Source organism: Sturnira hondurensis, unplaced genomic scaffold (genome assembly GCF_014824575.4).
Source record: "Sturnira hondurensis isolate 20B ecotype Veracruz unplaced genomic scaffold, ASM1482457v3 Scaffold0014384, whole genome shotgun sequence".
Classification (NCBI taxonomy): domain Eukaryota; kingdom Metazoa; phylum Chordata; class Mammalia; order Chiroptera; family Phyllostomidae; genus Sturnira; species Sturnira hondurensis.
In genome coordinates, this window is record NW_028087015.1 from 12715096 (window position 1) to 12738651 (window position 23556).

At 47.9% G+C, this 23556-nt stretch overlaps 1 protein-coding gene across 2 annotated transcripts in view; it reads left to right on the forward strand.

Moving 5' to 3' along the window:
* The first annotated feature begins 743 nt into the window (after nt 1–743).
* The window catches only part of TENT4A (terminal nucleotidyltransferase 4A), a 44643-nt gene continuing 21830 nt past the window's right edge, over nt 744–23556 (forward strand). The window contains exon 1 of one of the 2 annotated variants that reach the window (XM_037062982.1): nt 744–2443. In XM_037062982.1, coding sequence (XP_036918877.1) covers nt 1728–2443 — 716 coding nt within the window. In that variant the 5' untranslated portion in view covers nt 744–1727. The remainder of the gene's footprint in view (nt 2444–23556) is intronic. The other variant, XM_037062981.1, reaches the window with a different exon arrangement.

Below are 23556 nucleotides of genomic sequence, written 5' to 3' on the forward strand. Positions count from 1 at the left end.
GAAAGGGCGGGGTCACTGTGTGGTCCGGCAGTCGGGAGGAGACAGCAGTGTTCCTTCATACCCTCTGGGCTTTCATGGCACGTCCAGGTTTATGTTAACTCTGGCGATTGCTTCGGACTTCACAGAATGTGTGGTTAGCCTTGCATTCCAAATAATATCATGTCAAACCAGGCTCTCACAGCATCCTCTGGACACCAGGATCTCAAACAGCAGACAGCTGGGTGATTCTCTATTTGAAATCCTGCCAACACTGTGCCAGCTTGAAAAATCGAAGCCATGAGGCTTCACACCTATGTACACCAGTTATTTCTCTGATGGGCAGCACTGCCAAGCTTAGCTCTGGAAATCACACCAGTGAGCAGAGCTGGAAGTCTGAATTTCGTGTAATGCACACAAAACCATTAAAAAAGGGAAACAAACAAAACCGGTTGGGAGACAGGAAGAGAAGGGTACTGCCAGGCCACCCCCGGGTCCTTCTCTGGCTGTGTCTCCCAGTCCGTAGCGTGTAAGACCCGTCTCCTCCAAGAAGACGCTGGCGAGCACGTGGATGGGCGAGGACGCGAGTGACTGTAGCGTGACCAGCTATACATGGAACCCTGATGATGTGACTGGAGGGTACCTGGGGCATTTTTGTCTTTTCGCCGGAGCAGCGGGCGCAGCGCGGTGAAGCGAGCCGGGCCCTTACGTAAGCTGGACTGGTGGAGGGCACGGCCCCAGGCTGCGTCCGAGGTCTCCACCCGACTGCGTGGAAACTTCCACCCAGCGGTAGCAGCCTCTGGCTTCTGCGCCTGCGCACCATGGCCTAGCGGATGAAAGAGATCCATATCACTGTGCGCAAGTGTTCAAGTCTCCGCTTGGGCACAGTGGTGACAGACAGAACCGGCGGACGCAGCCGGGCCAAGGGCAGCGCACCGGACTCCTTGATACTTCATCAGCGCAGCTACATCTAGGCTAGAAAGGCCCCCACAGCACCACCACCGCGAGACCTTCTACTCCTCCCAGTGGAAAATCCTACCGACGAACCGCTCTCCCAACCCGCACTGAGGTGCACCCAGCGCGCAGGCGCGGTAACCAAGGCGGCGGTGTCTAGTGAGGGTTTGAAATTGCCCGCGCGTGCGCACTGACGTGCCGGCCTCGCCAGGGCGGCCGTGCTCCCCCGGCGCCTGCCCCGCCCCCGCCCCGCTTCCTCTCCGCCCCTCATTGGAGCGGAGGCGGCGGCGCCCCCTCCTTCTCCTGCTCCCTGTCGCCGCCGAGAGTGTCTTTTCACCGCCACCGCTGCCGCCGCTGCAGGAGCACGAAACCAGCGGCGCGAGCGTGACTGAGGGCCCGGCGCACGGCGGCGGCCCTCCCTCCGGTCCCGGTCCCGGGTTGCGCGGCGCCTGGGCCCGCCCCCTCGGCCCCGCTGCCCGCCCCTCTCCCATGGCCTCTCCCCGCGGCCCTTGTGGAACGCCGCCGCCGCGGCCCCCGCGCCCGCCCCGCACCGCCTGAAGGAGCCCGACAGGCCCGAGCCAACCCGCGGCCTGCTCGGGCCGATCTGCGCCGCTCCGGAACCCCGCGAACCGCCACCGCGAGCCGGCTGTAACCGCAGGGCAGACCCGTCTGCCCGCCCGTCTGTCCACCCGCAGCCCGTCCGTCGGTCCGTGCACGGCGCGGCCGGGCTCGGGGCGCGGCGGGGGCGGGGCCGCGGCGGGGCGGGCGGGCGCGCGGGCCCGCGGGGCGGCGCGTGGATGGATCCGCGCGTGGCCTGGATCCAGCCGGAGCAGAAGGGGCCGGCCAATGCCCTGTGGATGCAGATCTGGGAGACCTCGCAGGGCGTGGGCCGCGGCGGCTCGGGCTTCGCGTCCTACTTCTGTCTCAACTCGCCCGCGCTGGACACGGCGGCCGCGGCGGGGGCTGCCGGGCTGGGCGGCGGCGGCGACCTGGCCGGGCCAGTGCTGCCCGCCGCGTCGCCCCCGCCACCCGCGCCCGGCCCCGCCGCGCTGCCCCCAGCGCTGCTGACGGCGCTTGGGCCCGCGGCTGAGGGTGCTCGACGCCTACACAAGTCGCCGTCGCTGTCGTCGTCCTCCTCGTCTTCGTCCAACGCTGAATCGGGCACCGAGAGCCCTGGCTGCTCCTCGTCGTCCTCAAGCAGTGCCTCGCTGGGGCGAGCGGGCGGAGGGCGCGGCGGTGCCTTCTTCCACTTTGCGGACGGCTCGTCCAGCACTCCCGGCGTGGCCAACGGGCACTCCGGGCCGCGCGGCCCCGCGCCCGCCGGCTCTCCATCGCAGCACCAGTTCCACCCAGGCCGCCGGAAACGCGAGAACAAGGCCAGCACGTACGGCCTCAACTACCTGCTGTCAGGCAGCCGCGCGGCCGCGCTGAGCGGAGGGGGTGGCCCGGGATCCCAGGCGCCACGGCCCGGCACTCCGTGGAAGAGCCGGGCCTACAGCCCAGGCATCCAGGGGTGAGTGCGTGCGGGCGGCCGCGCTGGGACTCGGGGCGGGGGAGGAGGAGAGGCAGGGCACCGGAGGGGCGGGGAACTAGGGACCCTGGCCTGGAGGGTGTGCGATCCTTCGGTGGGTGCTGTGGACGCTCGGACATCCCCTTCTGGGCTTCCGTTTTATTTTGGAGATTTAAGGTGGAGGCTAAGGTTCTTTGCTATAGGCTTTTCTTTATTTTTTTAGATATTAATTTTCAGATACTTGGTATTGCCTAGTTGTGTTACCATATTTGCACATCCTAAGACCTTTGAATAAATCTTTATTATTTATTTCTAAAAAAATCCGATTTGGACAGATGTTTGCCTTTGCGTCTTGAGATTGGAAAGGGGGATCATATACACTTACCGCCTTTTCCTCCCCCCAAGACACACTATGGACCCTTTGTCAATGTAGGGTGAAGAAAGGCATTGCGTTTTATGTAAGTTGCGCATGATTTAGTATTGCCAGGAACTTGAATCAAGTTGAAGGTAAATATTGTTAACATTTTTTCTTTTTGGCAAAGATTTTTTAAAAGACGACTTCTTTTTTGGTAGTGATACAATTTAACTGGATTTAGAAGTGACTTTTTTGGGAGGGAGCTTGTATGTTATGATTTAATTTTGTGCTGAAATTAACATAAAAACATCAACCGCAGTTTTTTTTTAAAAGAATAGTGTTTAAATAAAATGGAAACGTTTGTTGCACATACTTATTCTTTGGAAGATGCCACCTTTTTAAAAAATGTTTCCATACCGAACTAAAGGGACTTAGAAGTTCTACTTCAGTGTAGTGCAATTACAGATGACCACGACTGGTAAAAAAACATGTGTGGCTGGGTGGAGCTGTCCCAGGTGAGGCTGCTCGGGTGCAAATATTAATTACCCAGTTTCTGTATGTCTTTCTGTGCATTTCTCAGCATCTAGAAATAAAATATTTATACATAGGGTTTATTTCCATATTTTAAGACTTACATCATAAACTTTCCTTGCACAATTGCATGCTCTTTTAAAAGGCACATAAGGATTTTCCAGGACATTAGGGTTGTCACAAACATTAGGGCCTTGCTATTTCACTGTTTTAGGTATTGGGGTTACTTTTTAAAGGAACTCTCCTTTTTATGGGTCTGTTTATTCTCGTTGGAGATATGTTGGAAAACCGATCGATCCTACTTTAAAGCATGTGTGATACACACTAAAGCTGCATGTTTTGCAACTTGTTTCACCTGATTGGTTCAGAATCATTACTTTCTTAATTCCCAGAATCGTAAGCATGCAGTTGTAAGCTCCTACTTCAGACCCAAGTAGGAGCCCAGTCTCCTCTTCCTTACTTCTTCCAGTTCTTACTTATAGAACTTGCTGAGAAGAGGTGGCAGGAGATGTTTCTTGACATATGACATTATACCTAAGAGTTCTTTGGGGGACTTTCAGGTTTCCAAGCCTGTCTATACTTGGGATTGGCTCTGTGACTTCGTACTAGGAAATAGAAAGATAAGTGGTCTTCACTGTGGAGCATTTTGGGGCCCAGACAGCTGAGAGTCCCACTTCTGAGTCCCACTTCTTCCATTTGTGAGTTTCTAGCAGTGGGAGCATCATGCCCTTGTACAAATTACTGGTGCTCTGGATGCCCTTTCCTTTCTGTAGGTTTCTACCTGGTGAGCCTCAGTACGTACCTTGTTGTTGCTCTTCTTAATGAATAAGCCCACTGAATGCCAGGTGCTTTGCTAGAATCTGGGGCAGGGGTTGGCATGAGAGACACAGTCTTGGGATCCTGATCCCAAAACCCAGCCCTCTGAGAGTGCCCCTGCCTAAAGCACATAGCACTGTCCATCCAGTATGTAGATCTCATGCCCATTATTCTCTCTCTTGTGTCCAGTGTTCCATTGCTCTTCTGTTTAATCTCTCTGTATTTCATCCTCCTCATCCTTATGCAGACTGTTGTTACCTCTAGTGGAGATTGTTCAAGTAGCTCCAGGTGGTTGGTCGTCTTGTATGAAGTCTTGCTCCTCTGGGCCTTCCCCAGCACTACCAATGCAGTGATCTGCTAGCAGGTTTGATCAGGTCCCACCTCCTTGGAACCCTATGATAGCACCCATTGCCCTTTGGTTAAAGACTAAATCCTGAAACTGCTGCTCTGGGCCCTGCCCTGGTCTGCTCCTGCTCTCTGCTAGCATCCCACCCTGCCATTCTCTGTCTTCCTGTTAGATCTCAGCTCAAAGGCCATGTGGCATAGAACTAAGAGTGGGCCTTGAAGCAGCCAGGAGTTCTCCTTGTTTAAACCCATCTAATAGGGGCTTCTGCAGTAATGCTCATGTTATTTTTTTTTCCTCTTGTGCTGGCTATCCTTTTGCTGGGCAGGGTGGGATGTGGTATATGCCCCAAGTACTGACCTCGTTCTATCTGCTTCCTACTGTCTCTTCCTAGAGAAGAGCCTGCTAGGATTGCCTGCCGTATGCATGGAGGGGCAGGGTGTCCTCTGCTTGGTTTGCTACTCCCCATCCTTCTATCAGACTGCTGTTTTACAGGGGATGGGGAGGAGGAATAGTAAACCAGAGTAGTGGTTGATTGAGCTGTGCCTATGGTAAAGGAGGAAGGTGATTGATCATCATTAATGTGGGGGCCCCCACATTAATGTGGGCTTAAGGGAACTCACCTTTTAATATCAGGAAATAGTTTTGTCTGGAATTTGCCTCTGGCTGCTACCTTACCCAGAGTGATGGGAAAGCTACCGAAAACTATTTACTTGTGCCTTACAAAGAGAAAGAGCGAAGAGAGCCCCTCCCCTGGCCAGTAGGAAAGGACCTGCTTGGTGAGAAGCTGGTCAGACTTACTGTAGTGTCCTAGGACAGACATTTCTGGAAAGATAGTGTCTGCAGTCCTCAAGAGAGGAAAAGCAGCTGCTCAGTGTGGTGGGAGTTTGTGTAGCATCAACTGAACTCAGTTGGGCCTTTGCCTGGTGGTCCATGTAGCAATCTGCACTGTTTGTTCTTTTCTGGAGAGAAGGTTTCTGCTCTCGGAAGCCTTGCCTGGTGATCTGGCTTTGTGGTCTTGCCATTCTGCTTCCATCCTTGAGTGAGATAAAGAAAAGGTAGGTGAGAGGATAGGGATTAGCGCAAGAACCTTCAGAGTAGTGAAGGTGAAATGCTTGTTTTGGAGCTGCCATTGGCTCTGGTTCATATTTCATCTTTTGGTTGAACTTTGGGAACAGTGTGAGATGTGCTTTATACTTGGGCTACTGATGTAGAGATATGGGCAGGTGTGGAGAGGCTCGTGGGCCTGTGCGTCCCGGCCTCTGGTTGCTGCCACTTTCACATGCCCTCACCTCCTGACCCCTTACCTTCTGACCCAGCAGTGCTTTGTTGCTTTTCACCTCATCAGTTTAAAGATTAAGAAAAGCCTTACACAAGGGAGGGTAGGAGGGGTGACCTCAGGTCCTCTGTCACAGCCTTACTGGTAACCCTACAGAGCCCCAGGCAGGGCACAATGAAACAAGTGCCCCAGTCCCTTGGCAGAACCCTTCAGTCCTGGGCTCTGACCGGGCTTCCGCTGGGGACTTGACCTTTTGAAGGTTGTCCTCTCAGGCATTCTTGCAGTGTACAGAAATCATAAGTATATTCTCTGCATGTTCTGACAGGGCTTAATTTTTGACACCTTTTATTCCTCCAAAAGAAATTCTGTTCTTTGTGTGAAGTATGTGAGAAACTGAAAGATGCCATTTGTAGTACATAGCCACATAGTGCTCTTTCCTCTGTTCTCCTGAGGGAGCCAGGGCCTGGAGGAGCAGCTGGGATCCCTCCTCTCTGTGTGACTCCAGCCTGACTTGGCACTACCTAAAGTAGAGCCAGTGTGACCCTTCCCAGCACATCCTGGGGGGAACCAAGTGGGAGGGCACAGGTGAGGGAGAGCCCAGCAGGGCCTGCCTCAGCCCACAGCCATCATCACTCTAGTTTCCTTTCTCCAACTCCAGTCTCGTCCTACAAACATCACAGATGCAGGGAGGGGTTACTGTGAAATCTGCCTCCAAAGGTGGCGGAGGCACATGTGGGTCTTGTTTTCTGAATGTTCGTTATCAGAGACCTCGGAAGTACAAGGTTGTAGAGGGAAGCAGGAATTATCACACTTTGCACTTACCATTTATGAAATGAGCTCAAACACTCCTCCCTACCTAATAATAGCATCACTCATTCCTGCCCATTGTACTGCCCCCAGTCCCTCTGCAAAGTGAAATTGAAAATTTAGTGCACGGGCGGGGTGTGACAGACTTGGTGACCGCTATGCCTGTTCACTAATAAAGGAGATTGGGTGAAGTTAGGGTAGTTGACGCTCCGGGAGGGGGCTGCTGGTGAGAAAGAGGAGCGTGAGGGCAGGACAGATGCTGTGGGACAGGAGGATTGGAATTTCAAACAGGCTGGGAGTGTCCTTGGGGAAAAATGGAGGCTTTGAGTATTTCTGCTTTCTTAATACTTAGGTCCTGGAAGTCAAAGTGGGGAAAGTGGGGCCCGTCTTGCTGCTACCTCATTTGCTTCCTGGAAAGAATGCATGATTGTGGCTTAATGATTTTGCAAGTAATTTTTTAAGTAAATATTTTAAATAAAAAGTGAGTCTTTCATAATTTTAATTTTAAGGTAAAGTTTCAGACCTTCTTTTGTTCACGGATAGGAAATTTTGGTCCCCGTTTTAAATGGATTCCTGTAAGTGGCCCATGGGGGTAGAGATAAGTTATCCTGGAAAATGAGGACCTTTTGTGCCTTGGTTAGGTCCTTACAGTTTAGGATCTGGATTTTTTTTGGTTCAGTAAAAGACTAGTCAAAACAAAACAAAAACTCAAAACCCAAAAAACTTTGTTAATGTTCAAATTCAGAAACTTGATGATGCTAGCAGAATCAGGCTAACAGGAGAGGGGTGGCTGAATCACACTAACCAGATTCATTGGAGATTGTGCAAGCCACAGTATCATCTAGAAATTGCCCCTGGCCAGCGTGACTAGAGAGGCCTATCTAGAAGGCACCAGTTAGTTTGTCAGTGTTTCTCCTTTCAGAAGCCTGCCAGCGAGTGTGGCACCTGAGTTGAGGGGCAGGTATGTCACCACGGTGGTGGAAACAGGTGTTCAAGACCCCTGCCAGTACCAGTGTGCCTCACAAGTGAGGTGGTCAGGGCCCATCTCCCCCAACAGTTTGGGATTTGTACTACAACTAAATGTCTTACTCTAAGATTTCTGTGCTGCGCTAGTTTTCTGCGGCTGTGTAACAGATGGCCTGAAATTCAGCACCTTAAAACAACACTTATTTACTGTCTCATACTTTCTGCAGGCCAAAAGACAGGGTGGCTAGGTCAAAGTGAAGGTTTTGGCTCCAGTGTTCTCCGTTGGAGCTCAGGGTCGTTTTGCAAGCTCATTCCTGTTATTGGCAGAAATCAGTTCCTTGCAGTTGTCGGCTGAGATCCCTCTTCATTCCTTGCTGGCTGTCAGCTGTGGGGCCTCTTTCAGCTACTTCAGGCCACTTGCATTCCTTGGCTTGTGGGCCCTCCATTTTCAAACTGGCAGTAGCTCTCTAAGCTCCTGACCATCTCTTCGGCAGCTGGAGGAAGCCCTCTGCTTTAAGGGCTCACGTAGTTGGGTCAGGCCTACCTAGATACCCTCTGTCTTAAGGTATGTCACATTAGTGATGATGATCTCATCATAGTCACAGTTTCCGAGGATGAAGGTATAGAATTTTCTGGGGCTTTGGGCTGCATGCAGACATTCTCCTATAGTTAGACTTCTCTTGCCATGGTGAAACGGCTGGTGAGGAGGTGCTGTTTTCTTCTCCAACACTTCTGTCCCTTGAGTCCAACCCATCAGGATGTCTCTTGTTGATTACTGGTTTTGTCCTCTGGCTTGGTTATCACCATTGAACTCAGGCAGCCAGAGCAACCATTGCTATGAGTCCTTTCCTGTGCCTCTCTTATGGGGACTGTTCTTAAAGTTTGTCACCTAAGAAAAGTTTGCATGAAAGACATATGAATAAATACAGGAAAATTATAGTGATTAAAAAGTCCCGTTCATGAAGTATTCTGCAGAGGTATCATTCCTCTGCTGGGAGCCAGGGTGGATGGGAGTGGTTGGAACCACATGTTCTGCAGACCAGAATTGTGGGAGTGGGGGCTTTCCAGAGCCCCCCCTTCAGTGCCCTGTGCTTCCTTCAGGAGGATAAGAAAGAAGACTCCCACGTGGTTCTCCCACGGTCCCTTCCTCTGGAGTTACTGCTGCTCTTAGGAAAGTGACCACTGCTCCCCACATTCCCTCCAGGAAGGAGGAGCTGTGTCTCCTGCATTTTCACAGCCAAGTACGTGTTAGCAGCTACCTCTGAATAAGTGTTGGGTGGATGGGTGAAAAGAAGAAAGGCTCTGTCAGTTTAGATGAGCAAGCGGGGATGGGGGTGGTGGTGGCAGGTCTACATAGTTTAAATAAACCAAATTGTTATTTTTCTTATCATTTCTAAAGATTTGATTGTTATCTCTAAAGTTATTTGAATGCAGAATGTTTAGAACTATTGCAGTTTATTTGCCTGTTTTCCTGAAGAGTGTGGTTAAGGCAGTATCAAATGCAAAACAAAACATGAAAAACCCTTGCAATATCAAATGCAAAACAAAACATGAAAAAACCCTATACTGTATTTGAAAGGTGCACCCATTTAGTTTTACTTGGTCTCTTTTCTTGTAAAAGTGGTACCTAGCATGAAACGTTAAAAAACTTGGCCACTGGTCACTGGTAAGTGTCCTGTGACCAGTGCCTGTGTGTCCTGGGCTTTAGAGATGTGTGTTCCTTTTGCTGGCATTGAGGAGGAGGAGGCAAGGCCTGAACTTGATGGTGGGCTATGTGGGTCTTTACGCAGAGATTTATTCGTCTCCTACTGACATGTGGACTAGGTGGGGGTGGCAACAGCTTCCCTTTGGCAGGGAGTGTCTTTGATTTAGCCGCAACATGCCTTTCTGTTGTGGGTTTCCGCTTTCTTTAATTATCAAATCAGCTGCTCTGCACAATTACTTAGGCTTTTCTGTGAGTTAAGAATGTAGTTAATTTCCTAAGTGATAACATGTGAGTATAGGTACTTGGTATCTTTCCATGTTGGAAAGATTTCAGACTAGAGTATTTCTGGGCTCTTGGGGATCTAAAAGAATGGTTAGAATGCAGGGCCTGAAGGGCAGTGAAAAATCAAATTATTTCTATTTTTTGCTTTGAATCCTTCGGCTGGCATTCATTTCCCAGCACTGGGAAGCAAGGATATACCCTTGAGCTTGCTTGCACATAGCCTGCGTCATGCATTCTCATAGTGTGGTTGACAGGTCTGGTTTTGGCTGGCTTTATCCTCAGTTTCCCCATCTGTGAAGCGGGGCCTTGGACATCTTCCTCGAAGGGTGGATTACATGTAAGAGACTTGAAATTGCTGTGTGACTTGTCACATGAGGGATTAGAACAGCTTCTGCTTTCCCTTTCTTCTCTCTGAGGAAAATGAAACCAAAAATTGGGTTGCTCCTGTTGCCAGCTGGAAAGAAATAGTCTTTTGCTTGGCTTTTGAAAGTTTGAACAACTTTTCCTCTCAGACCAAAACTTTCTCTTGGAGAAACTGTTAAAGATTGAAGTTCTGAGTCTTCAGAGAAAGCTGTGGACACAGCTGGAGACCAACATGAAGCTTCGGAAATGCTTTCTCCCTTTGAATCCAGATATACTTTTGTATTTTTAAAAATTTAAACAATGCCTAAGTAATGTATTCTCTAGTTTTTTTTTAAAGACTTTATTTATTTATCTTTAGAGGGGAAGGGAAGGAGAGAGGGATAGAAATATCAATGTATGGTTGCCTCTCGTGAGTCCCCTGCTGGGAACTGGTCTGCAACCCAGGCATGTGCCCTGACGGGGAATCGAACCACGATCGTGTGGTTCGCATGCCTGTGCTCAATCCACTGAGCTACACCAGCCAGGGCTTCTCTAGTTTTTTTTTTTTAATTTAATTTAATTTATTTATCTTTAGAGGGGAAGGGAAGGAGAGAGGAGGGAAATATCAATGTATGGTTGCTTCTCGTGCATCCCCTGCAGGGAACTGGCTCCTGCCGGAAACTGGCCTGCAACCCAAGCATGTGCCCTGACTGGGAATCGAACCGTGATTGTCTGGTTCACAGGCCCGTGCTCAATCCACTGAGCTACACCAGCCAGGGCCTAGTGTTTTTTTTTTTAATAAGACTCTTACCTCCCCAGAGCTTTCGGGCTATTTCTGAAGTATTTTATCAGGTGTGTGTGTGTGGCTGTATGTGACTTGTGTAAAGTTGTTCAGGAGGTTTTTTTGTTCTGTGCACGTGATGGAAGTACATGTTGTTTTCTTTCTCTGAGCTCTTTGCAGCTTCTAACATGTTCTGTGTACGGTGGAGAAAACAAAAGCGAAAGGAAGGGAAAGCTACAGCAGCACTGTCTGGTAGACGGTCTGTGGAGATGGGGTTTCTGGATTTGTACGGTCCAGTACAGTAGCCACTGAGCACTTGAAATATGACCAGTGCAACTGAGGAACTGGAGTTTAATTGTGTTTAATTTGAATTAAAATTTAAATAGCTTTATGTTCGAACAGCATGAACTGGAGTAACTGTAGGGTGTTTTCAAAACACAGTGTTTGATTCAGTAATTATTGCCTAAATAAATTCGAACTCAAACAACAGCAAAAGCTGTGCGAACCAGCAAGTCACCACTAGAAAGCTCCAGAAATTGTTTCTGAGTTTCTAGTGTAAATCTTTTCAAAGGGCTGCTCTTCAGTAACACTCGAAGCATAAAAATATGTTCATAGCAGAGTGCGACTTGGCACAACTTTTATGGCTTGGAGTGCCTAGCCCAAGGATGCAGGTGATATAGGTCTTAGCACTTTTACACTCTGGGTTACTGACACCATCCAACAGTGTCTACCTGGTCCTCAGTTACGCAGCAGCAGCAGCAGTTCACAGTACATGGAGCTCTGTGGGGCTTGGTTCTGCCTGAGTGTCCTCCCTGAGTTTGCAGAGCAGGCTCATGAATCGGCAATGTTAGCCCTCTGTCTGTAGACAGAAAACCAAAGCCTAGACAGGCTAATGTGATTTGGCAAGGTGCTGCACTGGGAAATGTCAGTCCAGTGCTGATGCTGGGGAGCTCCAAGCAGTGTTAAGTGAAGAAGACATCCTCAAGGTGTGGGGGATGGAAGCTAGCAACTAATGCGACCTGCAAACCTGCTTTGAATGTGTCTGTAGAGACCAGATTCAAACCGGGTGGGGGCTACCTCCTCTTAGAAGGACTCTGTCAAGTGCAAAATGAAGAAGACCAGTGCAGGTGGGGGAGTGGATTGCAGGAGGATTCCAGGATCAGGAAGCCAGTCCTGTGCTGCAGTATACTGGCATTCCAGAACTGGCCTGGAGGGAAGTTGGGGTAGAGGGAGCAGGACCCCTACCATCTAGATTATTCTTAGAAATTTCATTCTACCAAAAAGGGAGCATTTGCTGAGTTGCTGTTTTATCTGAAGACAATTGAAAGGCCAACAGCAGGACCAGCGAGCATTTGCCAACTGCCTTCTTGGTGTCCGGTGCTGCACGGGTGCACAACAGCATTCTCCTCATTCTTCTTGACAACAGCTTGTTTTAAGAGAGGCAAATTAGGCCTCAGTAGATCTAAGGATCTTACTTGAGGTGCAACCAGAAAATATTTAAAAGAACTCGGCTGGAGGTGATGGAGACCTGCTTGACGAAAAAGCCCATGCACTTTGTTACTGCCTCCTCAAGGAAGGAATTAGTGCCCTTGAGTTAAGAGGGAGAAGCAGGAACCTGGCGAATTGGTACAGGTGGGAGCGGAGCCGTGGTGCAATGCTCTAAAGAGTGTTTCTGTTATGGGCATCTTGTCTAAATTTAAGCAAACAGATTTTTAAGAATTGAAAGACAAGTCTGAAGTGACAGCTAAAAATATAAAAGGGAATAATCTTGTATGGCCTGTGAGATGTAAAGAAATTCAGAAGTAGCATTATAAGTTATCTCATGGAAAGATGCAGAAGATGACTCTTGTCCATAGAGTTTGTGGCTTTATCAGAGATTGATTCACAAGAGACTGATGCACTAACCTCAGTACAAGCCTAAAGGGTAGGAATAAGAATATAGAACTGAGACCAAATTCCAAAGAATGGGGACCTGTGAGGATTGTAACAGAGTAAGGCTTAGAATGAACTGAAGCTTGCAAAACTGTTCAGAGTACAGAGGGCCTTTTTGGGTGAGTTTTAGAGTAAGGCCAGAGGAAGTAAAAGGCCTATGAATGGGGAAGAGGGCTCCTTGTGCTCAGAGCCTTCCTTATCTGGTGGGTGCTTCAGCTTCCCTTTGCTCTCAGCAAGTGAGGGAGTTCAGCACCTGTCACACTAACAATTGTCACTGGCCCCACCAAGCCCTCACCTCCTACCAGGGGTGTCCAACCTGCAGCCCGTGGGCCGCATGCAGCCCAAGATGGCTATGAATGCAGCCCAACACAAAATCGTAAATTTACTTAAAACATTATTAGATTTGTGTGTGTATGATTATGTGTCACAATGTATTTAATGTATTTAATGTGGTCCAAGACATCTCTTCTTCCAGTGACCCAGAGACGCCACAAGGTTGGACACCCCTGTGACTATGCAGTGTCTCCTGCAGCCCTCCCAGGACAGGGAGAAGCTCTTTTATTCACCTAGCAGAATGTGAAGGGAGGCTTGGCGAAACAACCTGCCCAGGCTCAGGTGGTGCTGCTGGTAGGTGCAGAAGTGGCGTTGGAGTCCAGGTGGTCTGATGACCCACAGCCCGTCTTTCTAACCACTGGACCTGCGGAGCAAAGAGATAAATGAGAAGAATACACTTAATTACACTGCGTCCGCTTCTTTACTGATTAGTCTTGGTTTTGTGTTTACACAGACTTCATGATCCCCACCCACCAGGACTTTTATGGGGACTTCTTCTGATCACAAAGTTTTTTGTGTGGTCCCTGTTCCTGCAGGGCTTCCTGAGGGTGTGTCTTGCCTGGCAGGGCTTGTAGGTGTGGTGCTGTCTTCGTTGCCTTTGTGTGCTATATCGGCTTTGCAGGGTCTTGCGCCTTCCTTGCACTCCTCAGACAGTGCTCCGCTGGCCTTGAACCTGCACCATGCTTCACTTTGACCAGGTGCCATGGTCCTCACACTGAGAACCTCCAAGTTTCCTGGGGCCTAGGCACCCATGCAGCTCCAGCCCTTCCACTCGTCAGTATCTTTTTGTTTTGTGTGTTAATCGGCCAATTTTCTAAAGAGGAGCTACTTGGTGCCATATTCCCTGAAGCCTGCCGTGTGCCTGAGTGACGGGTTTCTCTGCCTCAGAGCTTCTGCATGTCCCTGGTGTTTCTGGCTTTAAATGTTGTGGAGAAATCTGAAGCAAGTTTGATTCTCTCTTTGGGAATATCCATTGTGTGCATATCCACAAGCACCTAGCACTCAACCTGGGTTTTATGGAGTGCTTTTCCAGTTTTGGTGATGTGAAAGGTGATTGTCAGCACCTCCACTGGGGGTGTTCGTGGGCTTTCCTTCTCTGAGGGGCTTTGGGGTGACTTGTCCCATCAGGAGAGCAGCATCGGTGCTGGTGAGAGGCTGAGCCTATCTCATTTTGCTATTAAATGGTCAGGGCCAGGCAGGTAGCTGGTAGGGAGGGAGCAGCAGGTTCGGAGACCCCAGAGTTCTGCAGGAGGCAGACCGGGAGACTCCGTGGCGTGCTTTCAGCCACAGAGGCACGTGCAATAGCGGTGCCGTCTGCCTCCACACGTGCTGCTCAGGCCGGACGTTTGATCTCTGAGCTGTCTATAAACGGGCGATACCCGTGGCTGTCCGCGCATAGTCGGCAAAGTGTGTCAGGTAGTGCCTGGACAGAATAAGCAGGTAGTACTTCTCAGGTAATAAGAATATTGATGATCGCGTCACTAATAAATTCTCAGTTTTCTTCTCCTAAGTCTGACTGCAGTCTCGGGATTATGCTCAGCACAGCCCTCTGGCAGCACTGCCTTCGATGAGAGCTGGCAAAGGAGGGAAAAGCCTGTTTGTTGTAGCTGGTGTGCCATGGCCAGAGGGATGGGGTACTGGAGAGAACCCCCGCACCTGCTCACTCACGTCTCTACTGGGTTCTGTCTTCCACATCGTCAGGGTTTCTGGGGTTGCGGGGTAGCTTCTTCAGGAGCTGTCTTCTTGGCGGGGGAAGTGGTGTATGCTGCTGTGAGGGATAGCTTACTAAACCAGTAACTAAGGAAGGGAGAGAGAGCGTGGATTGGTTGTCTCCCGTACGCACCCTGACCAGGGATCAGACCTGCAACCTCTCGGTTCCTGGACGATGCCCCAGCTGAGTCACGCTGGCCGGGTTCTTAAAGAAGACGTAACATAAGCACTGCCCTGTCTGCCCTTTGACCTTGGAAGGCAAAGTCAGTGTTAGTAAAGCTGAAATGATAACACCTTGCTTGGGTTATGATTATAAAAGTAATAATATACTTACTGAAGGGCTCTGGAAAATACAGAAAAGAAACTAATAATTTTCCTGCTAGCCCTTGGGCATATTTTGTTGTTATTTTTAATGCTTCTTTAAATATGTTGCAAAGCTGGCATTTTGTGGGTTTTTTGTTGTCATTGTTAAATCTAGTTCTAGATAAGTAGTTTCTCCTGTTATTGAAAAACTCTTACAAACAATTTTTTAAATATTGTATGGATGGACATTATTTATGATAAATAATTAGGAGATTATATTTATGACTTTTCACTCTTACAAAGGGACTACAGTGAGCTTTTGCACATGTTCTCGTGTGTTGGGTCGCCTGACTGTGGCTTCCCAGCTCTGTGGCTGAACATTCAAGGTGGGGAGCTGCACAGCCCTGGGTTTGAGTCCTGGCGGTGGAACCCTGGGTGGGACCCATTACCATTTGCCTAATGAATGCTTAGTATGTAAGTTGGAGACAATAGTATTTGCTTCAAAGACAATTTGGGTGGCATTAATGAAAATGCTGGTAATGTGAATAGTAGTGTGTAACATCTCAGAATATTAATTTTATCAGACTCTTACTACATCTTGCTTTCTCAAAAGGTTATCCCAGCTCACCTTCCCATCTAGGGTAAGGATCTCAGTAAAGATGACAGAAAATAAAACTATTTTCATTTCAAAACCAATTCAGCTACTTGAGGTAGTAAGCAAGGCTTGGGACCCTGGTTTCAGACGTAGCCACGTGGTTCCCTCTGAGCGCCTCAGAGGTGGCCTGCAGTGGTTTGTAATTGTGCTGTAAATGACATGCAAGGCTGGGTGGCAGGTGGCCTGGGCCAGTACAGGAGGAAGCCAGCATACCGGGTTCAGCAAAGTGCCTTCCTTGTGCCCCAGCAGCCTGCCTGGCCGTAATCCTCTTCACTGCATTGTGGGTTCCTTGGGTACCACTTTCAGGAGACTTAGGCCCTTCGGTTATTTTTGTCCCATGGTGGGTTGAGGACATGCTAAGTGAATGGGATGCTTCTGCTATGCTTGCTCTGGTGGGTGCCTGTGGCAGGGAGTGGTCCTTGGGATTATAATGCAAAATGGCAAAGTAGTGATTCCGAGCAGTTGTAACCCCATTCTGCAACAGTTGCTCACTCAGTTGGTGGGGTGCTAGAGCGGGCTTCATCCTGGTCTGTGGGAAGCTCCCAGGTGCCTCCCCAGAGTTCTCTCTGTAGAAACATGTCAGCACAGCTTCTCAGGCACTGGTTCAGAAAAAACGCACTCAGTTAAATACTCTGCCATGGCTTAATCATATGCTTCAGGTATCTGAGTTCTTGCTTTCTGTTCTGAGGCCAAGAGATAGTTTCTCTGGTCTCCAAGTGGACCCAGTGCGCCTTTGGCTGGCATTTGCAGTGCTTGGGTGTGCTGTGCTAGGGCAGAAGGGTGTCATTTCCTTTGCTCCTGTCACTTTGGGTTCTGAAAGGTTCTTGGACCTCTCCCTGTACCAGGAGTCAGTGTGATCCCAGGAAAGGTCTTGAAGGGAAGGGGAGGAAGCTCACTTCAGCTGGGGGCTGAATTGGGTGGATCAACTGCATTGATGATTCCAAAGCTGCAGAGCCCTTCTGTCCTGTCAGTTTTGTGAATGCCAGTTGGTGAAGCCTTTTCAACCTTGGGGTTAGCCTGGCCCTGCCCGACACCAGCAGTGCCCTCCCAGCTCAACTCCTGCCAGCTTCTCTTCCTAGGAGGTGCACCCTCCTCCTGTCTGTTGTTTAGCTCTCAGCCCCCGCCTGCCCCCCCCCCCCCGCCCCTTGCAGCAGCTTCTTCTGAAGGCCTCATTCTCCCATGAACATTGTAAAACCACGCACACTTGTGGCTGTGTTTAAAGCCCCTCTGTAGAACGTGGTGCACAGGTCTGTGGGAAGTGGGGAGAGCTGGAGCAGACTGAGAGCAGGCTGATGGGAGCCCTGGCTGGGCAGCTAGCACACTACAACCTACTAGGATGCTCTGGAAGCAGGTAAGGCCTCTAATTTGCTGTTTCAGTTCGTTTTTTCCTGCTTTTGAGCTTAGCTTAAAACAAAACTAGAAGGCATAATGCAAGGTTTTCTAAATAATTGAAGCAGATATTAATCGATTAAAAATAAATAAAAGTGATTCATAATTAGCTCATTAACTGTATTAGTAAATAGGTACTTTGAAGAAGATGGCCTGCCCCTGAAAATAAGTGATGTAGCCACTCAGCCCCTCGTTTGCTTAGCAGCCCGTTCTCGCTGGTTAGTGAGGAGGGTGCCGACTCAGACCGTCCCTGTGTGGCGGACTGGACTCTTTCCCTGTCCTCTCACTGTGAGCGCATCGAACTGTGCTTATGAAAGTTATGACATTACTAAAACATTGCTGATCTTGTATGGAATTTCAGGAGGTAACTCCAAATATTTTAACCAAGGTATGGTTTTGCGAAAAGGACAATGAACTTTGTGGAGCCTGAGGGAAGGGCTCAGAAAGCACCAATTTCTGAGAAATCACTGGCTTTTTAAAGCTTTTGCCGTTTTTAAGAGTGGTTGGAGGAAAGGGAGAGGGAGAGAGTCACAGTTGAAGACAGTTTCTGGTATTTTCTGTTGCCTTTTACATCATAATAGAAAAGTCTGTTTTCCCCCAAGCCTTTGGAATTGACCAGGTTCATGGGGGATGTTAAAGGTAGACTGCCTCACCTGGTTAACAGGATGACACATGATTAAGAGTGGGGACAGGGACTGTGGGGACCAGTGTGGTGAGTTCTAGAGTTCAGCGAGGTGGAAAGGCATTGGATGTGTTAACACTTCAGAGCACAGCTCCTATTGAGAGGGTTCAGGGGCCGAAACTTGTGAGCACACCAGAGGAGGTTCATTCAGCTGGCTTCTCTCTTTCCTTAACAAAATGATGAATAAAATCTGAGCTCTGACCATAGCTTTGCTCAGAAGCAGCCATGGGACTTACAGTCCAGATGAGCAGGCAGATCTGCCTGTGCTCCCCCCTCACTGAACAGACCAGACCAGCATTCCTAACTGATTGGAGTGTTTCCTTTGCCCCTTTTGTTCCTGCAGCTTTATTATAAACACATGTTGTTGTCCTCCTTGGTCAAGTACACAGAGGTCACCTTTAAACAGTTTACAGATTAGAGGTGGGAGCTGGGAGGTTGACGGGGAGCTAGCTCTGCCTGAGGCTGGATACCAAGTCTTCCAGGTGGGGGAGTCACAGAAACAGGGAGAAATAAGGATGCTTCCCTTCATTGCACCCCTTCAGAGCCAGCCAGTCCTGCCTGGCTTTGATTCAAAGTTAGATACTATTGGGAACCATGAACCCCACCAGTTAAGCTTCTAAAATAAAAAATCATCCCCCGAAATGGTCATCTGTTTTCATCAGTAGCTTCATTAGCTATGAAATTAGATAGTTTAGTTCTCTAACCAAGTAATCCATCTTGTGCTCTTTTAAAACTGCTCTCAGGCAGCTTTTATAAATATTTACTGCAACCGTATACCAGATACGTCCTAGGATGGATACTAAAACATTGCTGATCTTGTCTTTGCTACTAAAAGCAGAAACTAATTTAGGAAATATACCATACTAAAAATTGAGAAATTGGTCATTACCTTTTGAATGGGTCTGTGTTCTTACAAGAGAGCCATTGTAGGTGGGAAAGTCTAGTTTAAAAGCACCCTAAAAAATAATGCTTCAGAAGTCTGTTCTTCAGAAATTTTGTGATTAAAACAAATTCACTGAAAATTCTGGTCTCGCTATTTTAAATAACCAGAAAATTAATCATTCAATCACTGTTTCCATTATGACATGTCAACCTGAGATACTTCCAAATTGAATCTCAAAGTCGTACCTGATCTGTAAAGGGCAAGTAGTCATCACTAGAGTCTCAGAATTCCCCTTCTGAGGCCAGCCATTGGAGGTGAGCTGCGCTCACACATCCCGATGCTTGTGGTGCTCCTTTGTGCACGTGACAGCAACCTCCCCCCACCCCCGCCCCGTGCATGTCCACATTGATAACCTAAGATGAGGCTGAAGCCGCCACTACAGAGCATTTGGAAGCTCTGCTCCCCTGGTGTTGTCTCTTTCAGCCCCACAGCAGTCTGTACCTGGCCTTTCAGCCTGCAGTGTGGTTTATGGCGTTTGTTCATGACCCCGTAGCTAGAGAGTGGCAGGGCAGGCCTCACGCCCCAGTGGGTCCTCGCTGTTATTCTTGCTGCTTCCCCAAGACGCCTTGTGATCAACATCTAATTCCCATATTTTGTTGGGTCTAAAGTGTCATTGTTTGCAAAATGTTGATCTGTTTGAAATTGTTTTTAGTGGGTCAGAAATAAAAGTTTCACAGAGACAACTTTCTATGGATCAACTGACGTCAAAAGATTCATGTTTGTGGAATGCTAATGAAGAAAGAAAAGCATGTAATTTTAAACTGATCTGATGCTCAGCCATTGATTGTTCTCATGCACGTACCTGAAATCATACATGACATATTTAAATGTTAAGGAAAAAAGTGCATTTTAGTGATAATGGAAGAATAGTTTGTGCTTTAATTCTTTTTTTAAAAATTTTTAAAACATTTTACTTATTTATTTTTAGAGAGAGGGGAAGGGAAGGAGAAAGAGTGGGAGAGAAACATCAATGTGTGGTTGCCTCTCGCATGTCCCATACTAGGGGACTGGCCTGCAACCCAGGCATGTGCCCTGACTAGGAATCGAACCAGTGACCCTTTGCTTCACAGACCCGTGCTCAATCCACTGAGCTACACCAGCCAGGGCTGCTTAATTCTTTCATTTACTTTGGAAAGTGTCCTAACTGGGTACCATTGTTACTAACATCTAGTTAAGCTATTAAACCATAGTTTCAAAATTGTAGCAGTGAGTATTGTATTTAAATTATATCAAAAGTGTAATGCTAAATTTTGACTCACATGACTCTTGTTTGTCCACATTTAGGTCTGAGGTTTTAAAATGTTTATGTTGGAGAGAGAGTCTCTAGACCCACTAGAAAGTGTTTTTTCACTTGATTGGTCTCCTGGAGGGTGTGAGCAGGTGGTGAAGGGTGCTCACATCAGGCCTGCAGTTCTCTGTGCAGAGCTCCTTCCTATTTTCTTGGCTTCTCTGCCTCTAAGGATGAAAGGCAGGCGTGAGGGTCTGGGAGAGGAGTTGGAAGTCATTCACGTAGTTTGGAAAACCTCAAGAAACGTGTCCGAGCAGGGCTGTCCAGGTCAGCCTTTTTTTTGAGTGCAGCGTTACTCAGCCGTCATGGGTCAACGAGTTAAGGAAGAAACGGCCAGAGCTGTGCTATCCCAGATGGTAGCCACTGGCCACATAGGACTGTTTAGATAAGGACACTAAAAATCGAGGTCCTCAGTTGCCACATTCCAAGTGCTCCATTCAGGAAGCCCTCTTGTCAGCACCCTGCTAGATTCACATGGGTTCGTCTGTCTTTCCCTGTGGTAGCCCTGCTCACCTGGGCATTGCTGCTCGCGTTTTTGCTAGGGCCTGGCCGCCATAATCCACACCCAGATGGAATGAGTGTACTCTGTCCGTGCACGGCTTTTTACGAGCTGCAATGGGAAAGGGCATCAGAAGTTAGAAGCTTGACTGACCTGATATTCTTTACTTTTTTTTTTTTAGTTAAGGAATCTGTATTCATTGTTAAAATTAGAAAATGCATATAGCAAAAAGGATACCAAAACCACAAGTAATCTTGCGATGTAGAAATATAGTTGACTTGTTTTATTTAGAAACTATATTTAGAAATATAGTTGACTTGTGTTGTATTTAACATTTTGCTATTTCCAAATGTGAAATATAAGCAATGATGCAATGAATATTCTCATGGGTGAACTTTTGCATGTGTCATTATTATTTCCTAAAAAGTATAATTATCTTTTTTCCTTTTCCTTTTTAAATTTATGTGTATGATGAGTACATTCTTGTAAAAACAACTCAAGCAGTACAAAGGTATCTGGAGTAGAAGGTGCATGTTCTCTCATCCAGCTCGTCCCAGTCTCCTGGGGAGGAAGCCCTATGGCATGTGGTCTTTTAGACCCACTGGTGTGTTCACGTGCATATGTGGCTGGACATTGATCTGTAAATTGATCTGTAAATGTCTTTATTTTGTCTTTACACGGGGTCTCTCATGAGATTGTCCCATGTCAGTGCGTGCATCTTTCTTGTTCTTAATGAGTAGTCAGCATTTCCTCATGTGGGGATGTCCTTATGGCCAACAGCCCTGCAGTGAGCATGCTGTACAGATTCTTGTGTATGTTCCAGTGTTTTGCTAGCACTGGTTTCCAGAAGTGGAATTACATGGGGCTCAGAGATGGATAAATGGCCAACTTCTCCTAGAGTGTGCCAGGTCCAGGTCTCCATGCACTTTGTGAGGTGACTGTTCTTTCTGCAGAGTCGGATCTGCCCTATTTTTGTTACGTGTAGTTGTCTTTTGCTTTTGAATTTGTTTACATTCAACGTGTTTTTTGATAAAATTTCTTTGTAATTATTAGAGTCTATCAGTTTTTGCCTTGTGAATGTTGTTTTTCAATTGCAGTTGGGAAAGTCCTCATTCAAGTTTGAGGTAGCTAAAGGTTCCTGTGGTTATTTTCTTCTTCTTTTTAATTTTCTGCAGGTAAAAATTTTAACTATGAGTCTGTAACATTTTCAAATGTAGAACAAGGTGGGAATTTCACTGTGTTGTTTTTAGGCTACTCGGTGGGGGTTAGTTTTGGCTACAAAGAACAAAAGTAATGGAGTAATGGTGATGTAATCCCATTGGGATTTGTCCTGCCCGCTGGCTGCACGCTGCACACCTGACCGTTCGCAGAGCCACATGGGGATTGTGGTTCTGGAGCCCAGCCATAGGTCAGCACTCCAGGACTGAGGAAAGGGAAGGCAAAAGGGCTGTGGGGACTACCTCCTTAAGACACCTGAGAACGTCTCCTGGTAGCTTCTGCCTGGAGCTGCTGGAGAGGACGATCCAGGTGCCCTCTTGGCACACCAGGTGGGCAGTCCGCAGCCTCTGCCCCTGGAGTAGGGTTGGAACAGTGTCCCAGGGCCTCCGAGAGATGATCATAGGTTCTTGCTGGTTTTGAGATGCCATCTCTCTGGTTCATTTTAGAGATTTTTCTGAGATTTGCAGATTGAATTCTAGTGGACTGATACTGAGCTGTAAGGATGATGATGACTAAATTGTCTGTGGGTAAGGTGACTTAGTGTGGTTTTTATGTGGCTATCTTGTCAGCTGTGACATTGTTTTGAGATTTTGATATGTGAGAAGGGTAAGCTTCCTTATTTTATTTATTTATTTATTTATTTTTCTTATTTTTGTTTTGGAGAAGAAATTATCAAAACTTTTTATGGACATAATTCTGTGAAACTGGGAAATTGAGTGTATGGGTATATTCAATATGGGAAGTAATAGATTAATAAAATGACCAGTGTTGTATCTGATGCTAGTGGCTGGACACATGGCTGATAGCACCCAATTCTGAAAGTGCATTGTTTTTGCTCAAATATGCAGTTTCTTAAAGTGATGAAAACTACTTGGAATGTTAGTATTGAATAAAGTAATCCAAACTGTTTTATTTAGTACTGTTTATATCTCTGAAAGGACAGTTGGCCATTTAAATAGGTTCTCCTAACAAATCAAGATAGCCACTACAGGCGAAAAATGCTATTTCTTGGAATGTTAATTTTTGATGTCATTTTGTAGGGAATGTAGTTTTAAATGACAAGGTCATAGCAAAATATGTATCAAAACTTGATTTGATTCATTCCACTCGTATTTATTGAATGCTTGCCGTGAGCAAACACTGTTCTGGTGCCGGAGACCAGGCAGTGGGTGAGTGAGCCCTTTTTCTCCTAGAGGTCGGTAGGTTGCCTTCCCTGGGTGGAGACAGACTCCAGTCTATTACCACTTACTCGGCCCTGAAGATTGCAGGGGGGTGGGGAGAAGAGGGAGTGCTGGGCTTGGCCAGGAGGAGGGCACTGCATCCCCTGTCCTGTGGCTTCTGTTGATTGCTCTGATTCCACAGTTCTTCTGGGGCCTTCCCTCACTGCCTGATCCCCCTGCCTCTTGCCCGTGTTGGGTCCTTTCTCCTTTGAGGGTTCCACCTGGAGCCCCAGCAGGAGGAGGCAGCTGTGTCTGCCAGCGAGTGTGCCCAGAGGTCACGATGGCTGTTAGGCCTTCTTTTATCTTTCTGTACTGAAGGTGTCATCACAGTCTGGAGCCACACAGTCCTCTGGTGATTCCAGGAGTCACATAGTACCTTCAAGGCCCCAGCTTGCCCTGTGGTAGGGCCAGTGGGGTTTAGCCAGTGAGAGCCTCCTGATCCAGCCAGTTACCCAGCAGTATCTCTTTTATTTCCAGAAGGCAGAGCCAAAATACTCTTACATGTAGTGTTTGTTAGAGCAGTTGCTAGCTTTGAGATCCACGTTAGTACATATTGCAGATAGGTGTATTGTCAGTGTGTATTACTGGTCGAACATGCCTCTGAAATCAGGAGGCCTGTGTGTCCCACTTGGCACCTTCCTCCTCTGGGAATGTGAGCATGCTGAGACCCCATCATTAATTTATCCTAAAATATCAGGGGGGTGGTGTTAGATGACTCCTGTTATGTAATGACAGGA